A 15,002-nucleotide genomic window follows, 5' to 3' on the forward strand; every position below is an offset into this window, starting at 1 on the left:
TTAGTGTGTGTGTTTGAGTAGTGGAACTACCAAGCTATGCAGGACATCCCTCTACGACTGGTGTGGTGCACCCCTGCTGTAATGCATCACAGTATTTGAATGCTCAGTATTCTGTCTTCAACACAAGTTAACCCATATCTTCAATATGCTCACCAACCATAGATGGACAGCAGTTTCAAAAAAAGCCTTGGATAACTACAGAGAGAGCTTACAGAGTCTATAAATAAACTGACATTTACTGCTTTCACAAGAGATCATTGTAATTACAGAGAGACTCTCTGTACAGTCAAGTACAGTTCAGAACTGCTCCCTCTCTCTATCTGTCTATCTCTCTCACTCTCGCTTTTTTTTCACTCCGAGCTGGAGTTGTTGGAGGAACCACAGAAGTGGAGTCACATGTTTCAAAGGAGACACGTCACGTCATGATGGAGTAATGGGAGCAACGTGGCTCAGCTTGGCCACGTGGTTTAGATTTCAGAGAGCAGAGCAGGGGGAAAATCACAATCATATGTGTTTCATATGCTGGACTGTGGTACAGAGCCTTTCTTCACAGCTCCTGGAAAAGACCATTCAGTTACTCCTGCTGACTGAATTAAGGAAAATTGAATTAAGGGAACTGAGTCGTGGTCCAGTTTTCCTGACCTTCCTGCTTTTTATGGTGTGAAGCAAGGCCCTGTGCTAAAAACAGGGATGAACTGAATTTACATGAGTAAAATGTGTACACCATTTACACATGAACAGGATAGATAGCATCAATACTTTGGCTGATATAATGCATTTTACTTTGCCACGTTTGTGATTTATACATTCTGCACTGTGAGCATGTGTAAACACAGTATGGTGACAAATTAAGGGAAAAACCTGAATAAATGAGGTGAGAAACATAACAAGTGCGGATGCTTTCAGACAGATGTACCGCATGACACAGGTAAGCAGTTAAAATCTTACCATGCTCTGTAGCATGTATAAAATGCCGAGAAGGCCCAGCTGACCTTAATTTTGGGTAAATATGGGATCTTAAATCTATAGAAAATAATAAAACAGATTTGGAAATTGTGGTCTAAAGCACATATGGCCACAATGCTTGTACATTTGTGCAATATGTAGTGATAAACAGAAGAGCAACTGTTCCGTAGGTAACAGAATGTCAATGCAGGACATGATCAGGACATGATCAGCAAGAACAGTCCATCCACAACGACATACAGAGGGATATGAGAGTATGATTGCAGCGCAAAACCCCCTTATTACAAAGGCAAATTCATTTGAATTTGAATTAAGTAAATTCAATGCATCACTTTCAGTGTAGCTGTGTTTTACGATGTCACTAGCAAATGGCAACATCATTTTCACACAGAACAGCATTACAAAGCAGCCAAATAAAGCCAGTCAGCTGGTTCCTGTCTGAGTATTGGCCAAGCTACATGCAAACTTTGTGTAGCCATGTGGTCCTAAGTGGTGAGTGTGTATCTGTGTGAGCTGCTCATTTCTCTTGCATCCTGTCTCGTTTCACGATAGCTCCGGTGGAGATCCGGTGTGCGGAGGTCTGTCTCCAGGGCCGGCCGGCGTTGTGAACACAGCAATGCAGCGAGGGACACTGGGCAAAGGGGAGACGGGTTCCCCCTCTCATCCATCACCGCCTGAAGCTGCCCGCCCACCCACACACACACATAAACACTTCAGTGCACACTCACTTAATGTACACACAAACATCGGGCATCTGTCAGACCCCCCAAAACTAACAGCTTCCGATAGCACCCAACAAAACAGCATTAGCCAGATTTTCAGCAAAACACACACAGTTGACTGGCAATGCATACTGCAGACTGAAACTACCCAGCAGTTTGATTCAGCTGTCTGATGCACTCAATATCACTCATCTGTGGATTACCTATAATAGTCTACCTATGATAGCCTTATGTGGAAAGTGGAAGCAATGAAATAGGAAAGGCCTTCAATAACAGTAAAGTCATACTGAAATAAGTTCTTTCTTGGGCCATGAAACATATTACCTATATTCAACCCATTGAAACTGCTGGCAGATATTCACAGTGGCACGCAAACATACACATATGGCAAACTATATATGGCATCTAAGTGTAAATATAATACTGGCTTAGATGCTACACTGCATGTGTACTTTTAGGCTCCTAGGCTAAAACATCTGCCAGGTACTTTGATTGCTTCTTGCTTCTTCTTTTCAGACTTGACTTCATTTCCCTCTGAGTTGTATCACTAAGCGGAAGTTATCAAGAGCAGCCAAATGGTGTCAAATGAACACAAAGCTAATGAGAGGAGAATTTCAATGAAGTTCCAACTGCTCTGTTTTTCCTGCCAGGCTAAAAGCACTCAGGCCAAATGCAGAGAAGGATTTCCCAATGCAGCTAATTGACCCATAAAACCAACAAAAAGACCCTCTAAATACAAAGATGGAGTAGAAAAGGCTAAAACTCTCTGTGGTCTGGGCCTGGAATATGCAGCACCGATGAGGGCCTGGCTATGGCCATCAAGTCAAACTAAAAAAAAAAATGCATTTTAAAATACATCCTCACATACTAACCTAACAGGCAAAAGCAATATTGTTGTATTTCATATGCTCACATGCTGCACAATGGGAATGCTGTCACCTGGGCTGGGACCAGAGTTAATTTTTCTATTTAGACCAAAGAACGTTCACAAGCCTCTCATTGTATAAAATCCAGATCTGTCCCACACATATATTCTCGGCATGAATTTCTACAAACACCATGTAATTTTAAGACATACTGGGTGGGTCTGTATCACAAGCAACAAAATACAAATAAACCTTAATGAACCAATTTAAAATTGGTTAAAATATGGCTGGTTATATTTTATACTGACTCCTTGCAAACAGTGACAGACTATCATAGTATTCTGGGAGCAGATCAAGCATACTGTGTGGCACTTTGATAGAAATGTAGGTTAAAGTGAATGACTCTATTCAGTTCGGGCTGTAAATGTCAAAACTTGGTCAAAAACAACAACAAAAAAATGTCTCTACAATTATGCTAATATTTGTAAGCGCCCAATGGGATGCTAGCAGCAAGTTATTTCTAAGATAACAGAAATGCGCAGGAACATTTCTTTGCCCACTTCAGATTAAACACAGACATTTAAGCTTAAGACATTTCATGTTTTATTTGAAGCATATAACAAATATATTAACATATATTTTAACTTGTATGTAGTGGTTTTACAGTGACTCCTTCTATAAATAATCCTGGCATAGAGCTGCCTCTGTTTTTCATTCCTAACATCTGACTGAAGCGCACTGGTCAGGCTACCACTCATATTCACAGTTAGTGATGTACCTAGGACTTTCAGAAAAGCTAGGGTGACCTTTTTCCCATGAAATTGGTCCCACGCACTAGAAATCAGAATTTGTTTTAATTCAAATTTAGTTAATTCTACTGTCACATACTAATTAGCTTAGTGGTTAATCTGACACTTTAGGCCTTCAGTCCAGCTCCTGAAGTCCTAACCAATGAGAGAGCTTGCTTGAGAGTATCTAGATACCACAAAGAAAAAAAAAAAACACTGATTGGACAATTTTTTCTTAGGCATTTCAGGAATTCAACCTTTTGTTTTTAACCAATGACATAAGAGCAATGACATTAAGCAAAGACATAAGAGTATAACCACACTGCTTGCATAGTTTGAATACAACAAGCATGATGATTGTAGTGAATAAAAATGAGCAAAAATTGACAGACAATTTTTTTTTAATCATTGTGCCTTCTCTATGGGCTTCCTTTGTTGTTATGTAACCACAAGCATTTTTTCAAAGTGAAGACTTTTCAAGTCTAAGTAGAGTCACAGTGCAGTGCCACTTTGTCCAAATTTAAAAAGGGTGACTAACTTTGTCTAAAATGTGCCTAAATCAGGCATTAGAGTGCAACTGCAGACTGACCTGGAGTGTCTGTCTACCTGTTTTGTCTTCAGTTACAGATCAGGAAGATACATGTTTTCCAGGAGGGCTGTGTGTGTGTGTGTGTGTGTGTGTACGTGTGTAATTCCCACAGGGCCATGTCCTTATCTCCCTGGTTTCAAACACAGGTGTAAGAGAACATGGTGTTCTTACAGCTCTACAGAGTGCTTATGTGTGTGTGAATGTAAGTGTGTTTGTGTGTGTGTGATAAAGGAGCACAGTATGCACAATTATACTCCACAGTATCCCAATAGATTTAATACAGTACTATGCAAAAGTCAGAAACCACACCTATATTTAATTCCCAAGCTATTCACTTTTTAAAAACTGGAGTTCAAATGACTGAAAGACATAGAGAAAATTGGACAACAGTGCAGACCACCAAACCTGTCACCATCAGATAAACAGAACTCAAAGTTGTGAACTTCAGTCAAGCTCCACTTTTTTTCAGATCTGAAAAATCCACAGGTGTTTCTGTCCATCCTGCCACTGTGAGAAGACAACTCAACACTATGAGTCTGAACGGATGTTGAGCTGTAAATAAGCTAACAGCAAAACAAATTGCAAATAAAACAAAGAAGCTGATGGTGTTCTCAGAACTACGGATAATCCACCTAAGAGTCCAGACCTCGACATCACTGAATGTGTTTGGGATTACTTGGATTGTGAGAAGCAACCAGCTTCTAAGACTGAACATCCCTGCAGATTTCTTTGAAAAACTGAGCATAAGTCTCCCAAAAATAAATGAAGCTGTAACAGAAGCAAAGGGTGGACACACTAATTACTAAAAAAAATTACATAATTAGCTGTTGAGGCTTCTATGTAATTTTCTGTTAAATATACACTTAAGTAAGTACACCTTCTTGTATTTACATTCATTCTCTTTTTTATCAAGTCTGCTTACCACATAGGAACACTTTGCAGTTCTGCAATTACAGACTGCAGTGCTGAGAGTAATCCACCACTCAAATAATACCTGTTCTGTGGTGGTCCTGTGGGAGTCCTGACCACTGAAGAACAGGGTAAAAGGGGGCTAATAAATAATGCAAAGAAACAGGCAGACTGCAGTCTGTAACTGTAGAACTACAAAGTGCTCCTATATGGTAAATGTACCTAATAACGGACACAAAGAGTGTGGATACAAGGAGATGTATGTAATAAAGTGGTCGGTCAGTGTATGTATATTTTACAAAATATACAAACATATATATATATATATGCTTGTATACATTTCTTAATGTATATGCGTTTATCCTGATGCTGAAAAATAACCTGTAAATAAATGAGGGGTGCAAAGCACATTATGTCTCTCTCGCTCTAACCTAAGCTCAGAAAAGCTTTCAGCTCTCAGAAATATGTAAGTGTTTGTATCTACAATTGCACACTGCAAGTTAGCATGCTATAAAGTACACAAATGTTCAACAAACTTGCAGTTATATCCTTTTTTGTCCACAGGCAAGAGTCACAGAGTCATTCTTGGCCAGTTCTGGGGTCTCTATAACAGGCTTGGGTGAGAGTGTTTGGTGCTGTAGGGCTGCTGTTGTTTGCTGTGTTTAACTGTATTTTTGTGTTGGTATGTCATGTTTTGGTGTTCTGTTGTCTATTGAAGCAGCTGTGTGTTTCTGGGCCATTTAGGGTAGTGGGAACAGTCCGTGTGTGTGTGTGCGTGTGTGTCTGTCTGTGTGTCTGTGTGAATGCGCAATCAGACTGCAGCAGGCTGACCTTGTGACATTCATTCAGAACATTCAGCAGGGGAGGGCAAGTCTCTCTCTCTCCCTCTCTCTCTCTCTATCTTTCTCTCTCACCCTTTCTCTCTCTCTCTCATATATATACACACACACCATTTCATACACACAAACAGCCATACAGTGCATAACGTGAAAACAAACCCAATCCAAGTAACAGATCAACTCCAGTACAAACAGAATACACCATAACCAATACACACTAGAAACAAGTTTTACAGCACATCCACCAACAATATATGCACATAATTGAAGAGAAAAAGGCCCAGCTTGGATGACGATTTGCGTCTCTAGTCTTTACCCCTTACTGTTTCCTTCTAGCCAAACAGTGGGCTGTGTGAGTGGCTCTCATGTTTGAGAAACTGTGGGTAAAGCTGAAGTTTGTGAGCCAGCAAATGCTCAGATCAGTCCTACAGAAGTCTTAACTGTAGGATTTAGGGGTGGGCAATATGATGTTACTTATCATTATTGTTAGGACTGTACCAGTAGTCCACTCATCCAGGTAACTGCATGGAAAATAACTGCAGTAAACGTTCAATACGGTTAGTAACACTTTTCATTTGGTAATTTTTGAGATGGTTCCTGGCACTGCAGCGGATGCAGGAGACAGCACAGCTTAATCTATGTAAAATAAAAGAACATAATAAAAGTGCAGCTCAGTAAAAGGCGTGCTTGTAGTATTTGTTGTCTTAAATTTGATCACTAATCTGTAATTAATTGTGAATGCCACACAAACTTTACCATCTGAAATATCTTAGCTTGATGCCTTCTTCTCTGAAGTCATTTTGCTTGAGGCCTTTTGAAACAGCCCATTTTGCCTGAAGTACGACAGTGGAGACCGGAAGCTGTACTGTCTGATATCTAAAACCTGATGCTGCGGTCTGAGGATCTCCTAAAAAGTACACCACATCATACAGATGCCTTTTTGTACAAACATGATATCTGCCTGCAGAGATTTAGCCATGCATCATCAACTACAACAAAAACAAAGACATGAGGGTTCTTTAGTGGGGAAGCTAAAAGTGGGCATGAACAGACAAGAATGCTCCTAGATAAAATAAAAAACATATATACAGATGTTGACATTTCTCCTGCCTTTCAGCTGCGGCCCACCATACATTTTCTTTAAATTCTGCATTTTTATAGTCAACATATTGGTTGTTATGTAAGCTTTCATGCTTTGCTACAAGCGAGATGAGCTGTTTTGCCGACATCTTCGTACGCATTTGAGCTGCAACCATGACAATGGAGTTCTGACTGGTCAACCTGATTTTTATGCATCCGTATAACACAGAAAATCAAGCGGGCTCCTGTAAAAAAATGTACACGGCAACGTCAGTTTCAGTCTCGATTTGAAGACAGCATTAATATATGTGTGTGTTCATTTTTAAAACATGACGTGTGCTTTTTCATACATAATAGGCCTTTACCCATGCTTTCTGAGCATGTTTTGGATATCATCAGTACTTAAAAAATACCGACCAACTGCATGCTTAATTACAAAGAGAGCAAACTTGGGCTTATTTAATTGAATTTAGTGCAGTGAAATGCTGAATAAAATCATTGTATTCATATTATTGTTAAAAGTGGCTGGGTCTTTTGTCTGTGTTTCAACTCATCAAACTTCAGAAAAACTATTATAGATTATTATATTAATATTATATTATATAATTATATAATTATATAATATTATAAAAATATTAAGATGCATATCATGTATCAAGAAAATGTCTTTAAGTATTACAATAGTATGTTTTCACCATATCGCCCACCCCAGTAGGATTGCAAATATCTCACCTCACAAAGATTCCTGTCTTTAGGAATAATGATATTTCACTACAATTTGAATCAATTTGAAATCATTCAGAATTATTTCTAAAACACACTGAATACGAAAATGAGACTGAGGGATGTATTTGTACAGCAATAGAATAGAATAGAGACCATGAAAACAATACTCAAGGCAATGTTTTATTTTATTCAGCCATAGAATGTAAATGCAATAAAATTTTCACTTTCAGATCAATGCATCACTGCTTTATACTGTGCTGCCCTCTGAACCCAACTAGCATCACAACTGTGCCTCTTTTCTCCTCCATTAGCTTTAAGTGCACCAGATACTCCACAGTTGTTAAAAGATCATATTTCATTCCTGTCTTTTAAGCTCTGACAGTGAATGTCTGACTGGATTGGCTGAATTCAGCGGCATTCCCGCCTCTATAACCTCGTTCGTTAAATTGCCCCAGCGACAGCCCAGCCCCAAAAACAATGCACAATGCGGGCGGCACGCCCCGGGCCCGCGGTGGCCTCAAAGACTGGCACCATTATAGAGTCTGACGCTTCACCGTGTGAGGGTCAGGTGCTCAGACGCCATCGCAGCCACACCAACCTTCTGCATGGTGTCTCAAGCGGGTCTCAGCATGGAAACAACCTGACAACATCAGGAAACCCCAAACCCCACACCTAACATAGGTCTTAAAGGTCCTAAACTGTGCCTGAAGAACCTCAAATGAAACCTGTGAGTGGGTTATGGCAGATCAGATCTACACACTATGAACAAATACCAGATTAGGGTTATATTGCTGTGATTGTGACTGCATTATGTCTGCAGATTAAAAACACGCTTCAGAACTGAAGAAACCTTGATGTGGTTAAAGACTCAATTTACTCCCCAGTTTAGTTGTGGCCAGTTCCCACCCACTAACTAGGTCTCCAACGCAATGCCATTAGATGCTTGTAGGAGAACACTTACATTGGCTAGCATTATTTGAGTGATTGGAAAAGAGGCGAGCCATCCTACCCACCCATTGGGAGCAAGCCCAGTTATGCTCTCTTGGACTCCAGGCGTCGGATGGTGATCAACTCCAGTGTCCCAAAATTTGTCAATTTCATCATCTTATTGGAAGACTTAAATGGTCTTAAAGGGTCTGGTCAGGATGCTCACAGCCTGCACTAAATAAGTGAGCAGTGGTTCTCAAACTGGTCCTTTTTATTTTAAAATTTTTAATTTTTAATTTTTCATTTGCATGTCATAGTCTCCTATAGTCTCCAAGGACCAACGCTGCGATAACAATTAACAAATATATATATATATATATATCACTGCTGTCGGAAAAAAAACCTCATATCTCCAAAAGGATAAATTTACAGAAAAGGAAAAAAACTTCCGTCCGTTCATCTTAAAATTTATAAACAATGTTAAGGGCAACAGGAACTTTCAAAGTGTGCCAAAAACTGAAAACGGCAAAAATGGAGATACAAGGTTTTGCTCCGACAACAGCAATATAGTGCAACGCATTGATTAAAAACTAAAAGGTGACCACACTCAACAGCTGCACACTGGCAAAAGCACAATGATTTCAGGTTTAAACATAGGACTTTTAAACAAAAATGCTTTTATATAGACCTAATGTTTTTAGGGTAAAACTTAGGGCTTACGGAGCAGGTTTGGAATTTACCTTACACCAACCTATGGAAAACCAGTGCTGTAATAGATGGATAAAGATGTGGAAGATTTTAGAGTAAATGTCTTTTGATCCTTTCAATTCCTCTCTCTCTCTCTCTGTCTCTCTCTCTCTCTCTCTCTCCTTACTTCTGTCAGCCACTCTCTGGTGCTTATGATATGCTTTGGATTCTGCTGCCAAAAATAAATATGGACCACTGGTTGGCTCTGCCTGTGACACTAAGGGACATGCTTTAGGAACTGGCCCATGAACAAACACAAACAACCACACACCCCCTACACACCTTCTCATATGCTCCGGCCACTCAGACCAGATCATACAGGCCTAAACCAGCTGAGTCACAAGGCCACTCAGAACATTCTTTCACACACATACATCAGTGGACTCCACTTGACCGGGTAAATCCCACCAGCTTCATAAATATTCTGATACTGACATGAGCCCAGCCGAGTTTATGGCTGCCCACACACACTCTGGGCTGAATGGTTGTTGGTGTGTGTAATACTCACAGATGCAGATGGTAGAGAGTAGGCGGGTGGCGATGTAGGGAGGCAGGCAGTTGGGGAAGGCGGGCTGCAGCACATAATTTGAGAAGGTGAGGGCGATCACAGCCAGTGTGGTGGGGTACATAATCCATACTGCACTCCAGAGCAACAAGAACCTGGGGTGGAAATAAATATACATGTTACGCAAATCATTACTATCACTTTGCTTTGGTATATGCAATCGTAACGAAGGTAGACCTTTCAGTATCAGTTTACTGAATAGCCCTGCAAAACTATTTTGTAGCTATAAGGAATATGGCTGTCCTTCTAAGTCAATTAGCCAACTAATCAGTCATAGTGTTCTCAAATTAAGGGATGAACAAATCACGGATATGACGCAAAACTGGTTTTGTTCAATAGCTGAACATTCTGGCTTTGTGAAACATATCTCAAAAACCTTCTCCTTTACCTGACATGCAACCTCATATTATAATGGAGTGGGGAAATCTGATTGTTTTCTTCAGGCAGTCATCTTTATATGTTTCATTAGAATGGCACCAGACAAAAGTTCCAGCATCATCTCTTTGGCCAATGCACATTCGTGATTTATCACTGAATAGCACTTTCATCCAATCATCCACACTCCATGAGTGCTTCTCTTTAGCCCATTACAACCATGTTTTCCTCTGTTGAGATGTTAGTGCAGGTTTTCTTTTGGCTTTTCTATATGTAAATCCCATTTCATTCAGCCAGTATCTAACAGTTTTGTCACAAACACTGACTCCTGTTTTCGCCCACTTGTTTTTAATTTGTTTTGTTGTGCATTTGTGCAGTGAGTTTTCTGTCCTGACGTGTTGATGTCTTTCTTGTTCTACCTGTATGCTTTTATAATCTTCCCATTTTGTTTAAACTTGCACCAAATTTTAGACGAAGCTGACTGGGAAAAACCAATATCTTTTGCAACACTCTGTATTGGATTTCCTTCTTGAAGGAGTTTTACAATCCTTTTCATTATTTCAATGACAACTCTCTTGTTGGAGCAATGTTTTTCAAGTCCTACAGTGTGTTAAGGTCTGCAAGCACTCCCTTTTAACTGCAGACTGATTTGTATTTTTAGACTTGTGTTGTAGAAATGCAAATTACAAGGTGATTCCAAATTTTTTTCCTCAACATTAAGTGATTCCATAAATCTTTCCTCTACTTGATCTGGAAAACGTATGCCATTAATTAACGTAATTTTATTTAATGAGGTTTGTTTCAAAACCAACATGTTTAGTTATTAAACAAAAAATTGTTTCGGAAAGTTTCAACTGTCCAAAAAGCGCTAAGCAGCACTGGATTGCAGTAAGTTCTGCAGCTAAACTGACATCTGTCTACCTCAGATTGCATCTTGAGCACAGATACTCCTCCACAGAATTTTGCAAAAAATTACACCACTGATTGAGTGTCTAGGAATTTGACAGGGCTGAGGTGGCAACCAACCAGCATAACAATTCTGCCTCTCTTCTCTTCTGTCAGGCCTTATGTGCACCAGATACTCCACAGAGCTTATTAGAAGATCATATTTCATTTCCTTCTTTTAGGCTTTGACAGCAGTTTTCTGATGTCTGCTGATATACATTCCAGTATCAGCATAAGAACAGTTGTCTCCTCCAAGTCAACTAGCCGTAATATTCTCAGTCAAATAAATGCCGCTAATTGCATTTATTCCTTTATTTATGCTTTTACTTATTCATTTATTTTTATAGGTGCATTCTTTTTTACATTTGCTTAAACGGTTTCTCCTTAATTGAATCATGGCCAATTCCACATGCTAGCTAGGTCTCCCCCTATCACGTGATGCTACCAAGATGGGAGGATGAAGGCTAGCAGATACTTCCTCCAAGACACATAAATTCAGCCACCACATCTTTTCATACACTGCTAACGCAACTTGATTGGACAGCTCAACATGCTTGGAGGAGAACGCTAACTGCTAATTCTGTTACATTAGCTAAGAGATGTGCATGTTGGCTAGTATCCTGTTGGTTGATGGGGGGAGAAGGGACTCCAAGCAGAAGGCTTGGGCATAGTGAGGTCTTACACTTGTGATCTCCCAACAAGCTAAAACGGTTGATATTTCTGCAAATGGAAGTTTGAACCATGTAGCTAGTGAGCATCACTATTCTGCCTCCTTTCTCTTCTGTCAGGGCTTTATGTGCACCAGATACTCCACAGTGCTCATTAAAAGATCAGATTTAATTTCCTTCTTTTAAGCTTTGACAGCGGTATAAGGTTAAATGTTGTTCTATTTCACTGTGTTGTTCATGTGCATTAATTGTGCAATGCAGTACTGAAGAGCAAGGCAGATGAAACAAAAATGTAGAATTTCAAGTTGGAATGTCAATGATTCAAACAGCATTTTACATTTTACATTTAATGGAACTTTGAATGTGATGTGGGCTTGTCATGCTAAATTGTAGCATAAAAGCAAGAACATAGCAAAGAGAAAACTTCCCTTAAAATTTTATGTCCCATGTTTTCATTACTTGTTTATTTACAATGTTTGGGGATGGGTGATTAGTAGACTTTTAGTTAAAAATAGGCCTTCTGGATAACTAAGAATATCCTTTGTCAGGGACAGCTTCAATGAGGACCATAATTTATGCATCATGTGGGTTGTAATTACCATATTACCATATCATATTTAGATCACCTAAACAATATGTTATTTTTACAAAATCATTACACCTCAAACCAAGCAATGTAGTACTGTGAGATCACGTCAGCCAGTAATGCCGAACACCCATTGACTGCACAAATGGAGCATAAAGTAAGAGAAAACACAAGAACACCCTACCCCACCAATCCTCCAAAGATTTCAGTCACGTAGGAGTAATCTCCCCCTGATTTGGGGATGGTGACACCCAGTTCAGCATAGCACAAGGAACCCAGGGCACAGATTCCTCCGCCAAGAACCCACACGATGAGTGAGAAGCCCACACTGCCGGCATGCTCCAGAACCCCCTTTGGTGAGATGAAGATACCTGAACCAATGATGTTACCTGCACAAAACAAGACAACAATTTTAAAACAACGTCCCTTCATATTCGTCATAAAAATATAAAGAAGTGTGAAAAACTGGACTGTTATTGTTGTTACAGTCTTTTTCCCTCACGTTATGCTACTTACATCCACCTTTCAATATTTGAATATCTAAAAGCCAGTTGCCTTTTGCATCATTTGAGTTTACTGTAGTACATTTGTGCAGGTTTGAGGCTTTATGACATTTGTCAGTGGGAATTAGTGAGTGCAGTGAATTTATCACGCTCTTTCTCACAGCCTTTCTCTTTCTCTTACTTGCCCTCCCTCTGTCTTTATAACAGAAATTTATTTTTGCTCTCTATGTCGCTGGCTAAACATAATGATCAGATTAAAATCTGTGTTTAAAGTTCTGCTGATGTTCTTGTTTATTCCATCATGAGGACACAGATCTGACCCTTGCTTTCCTGAACAGGCCGGCTCTCCCCAGCTGTCAAAATGCTTGAGACAGTTTAGAGAAAAAAGAGAGAAAAGAAAAAATATCAACAATGGCAAAGTCAATAAAAGCAGAGGTTTCAAAATCAGGATTAGAGTTCACAGGTAGAACTGACTGGTGAGGAGCAGGTGAGTTTGAACAGAGCAGTCCCGTGAGTGAGTGAGTGAGTACACTAACCATTCTGCCTGAGAAGCTTCAACCAATAGATTTCCTCCTGTCAGGACTGATCTCTAGACCTTCACTGAGAGTCCAGGGGCTGCAGCATTACATAATCTCCTTTGTTTGGGGTTTTGTGTTTTGGTGCTCACACGGATTAGAGTTCAGTAGCGAGCGAATGTTCTCCATGAGCTTCAGGGGTTTCTGTGAAGAATGGGACACGGTGGAACCAAACCAACCCCAGTCACACTCACTCAACTCTCAGAATTTGCATTGTTTTCTGATGAGCTAGTGATGGTCACGCACACACAGAACTGGTCTAAACTTGTTATCGTACTCATGATGAAAAAATAACCTGCACAAGAATTTTGAATACGCAAGACGGTTCAAATCCGGCCAGTGTACTGGGATTAGGTCATGGAAGTGCACCCACTTTTGACTGTGGGATCAGAGCTCAATATCTCAGACCCTTAGAAGTGTAGAGACTACTTCTGTTTTGATATAGTATTTAAGTAAGCACTGTAAAAATGGTTTGCCAGTTCAAGCTAAAGAAATGATTTTATGTGGTAACCAGCAATTTAACTATATTTATTAAATAAATACTCAAAACTAAAAACAATGCAATGGAAAATACATAGGTTAGATAAACAGAAATAGTATTTTACACCAGTTGAAACCTCAAATACACTTCAGATCAGCTACTGTTCTGTTCTACACCCTTAAAAGAATTCTTCAAGGGTTCTTTAGTAAAGACAATGGTTATATATAGAATCGTAAGCACTCAAAAAAACATATGAATGCAACTGAGGGCAACAGTGGGTTCATGTTCCAACTACTTCACAATTGTACCCTCTCACTCTAATACCACTACGTTGCGTCTTGTTTTGAGGGGAACTGTAGCTTTTATTAGTTTGCTGTTCACTGATTTGTCTGTACTTCTCCCGTAAGCACTGTCCAGCGTAGTCTGCTAAATTACTGATCAGTGGTGTGTTCTGCTTGATGATACTTCACACTCGATATAATTTGGTGATAAACAAATTCATGATATGTATGCATGACAGTAGCTGGAAATAACAAGAAAGCCATCAATGCAACTTGTCTTTAAAACCTATTTGAATGATAGGACTGCAGTTGCAGAATCATAGAAACAGCACATAAGCAGCAGGGCTTCAGGATGGACCTACGGATGGTTCAAATGTTCAAACTAGGAAAATGTGTCAACGTTAAATAATGTAGCGGCGTAAATATTTGATCCTATTAATGCATTATTGAGGGGTTTACTTTGACACAAACAGTGATTCTCTATTTAATTACTTAATGAGTGATAACATCTAATGGTTAAATACTGGTGATAAATGAGGTTGAGCAGAAAACGCTGACAAGGCCTTGGTGGTTGAACATAAAGTGTCAGTTAGAACTATGTGAGACCCACAGAACATCCATCATCAGCTTATTCAGCTACATTAATTACAAGAGAAGTCAATCCAAAGCCAAATACAACCCATACACTCTACTGACAATGCTACAGTATTATCAAGCAACATTTCCAGCTGAATCAGTTGAAACTGGTCAAGCAGTGCCCTTTCTGAACTTAAGATTCTCCACATTAACAATAATGCTAACAATTTTTACAATGTTGTTAACAGGCCCTGTCATCAGAAGATTGCGAGTTCGATCCCTGGTGAT

The 15,002-nt window shown here is 39.6% G+C and overlaps 1 protein-coding gene across 1 annotated transcript in view; it reads right to left on the bottom strand.

Moving 5' to 3' along the window:
* Window positions 1–15,002, bottom strand: part of slc7a10a (solute carrier family 7 member 10a) — a 32,214-nt gene that overhangs the window by 11,289 nt on the left and 5,923 nt on the right. Inside the window, exons 2-3 of the mRNA XM_036584126.1 lie at window positions 12,483–12,687; window positions 9,668–9,819 (exon numbers count right to left, since the gene is read on the bottom strand). Of these exons, the coding sequence (XP_036440019.1) occupies window positions 9,668–9,819; window positions 12,483–12,687 (357 nt within the window). The remainder of the gene's footprint in view (window positions 1–9,667; window positions 9,820–12,482; window positions 12,688–15,002) is intronic.

Source organism: Colossoma macropomum, unplaced genomic scaffold (assembly GCF_904425465.1).
Source record: "Colossoma macropomum unplaced genomic scaffold, Colossoma_macropomum, whole genome shotgun sequence".
NCBI classification, from domain to species: domain Eukaryota; kingdom Metazoa; phylum Chordata; class Actinopteri; order Characiformes; family Serrasalmidae; genus Colossoma; species Colossoma macropomum.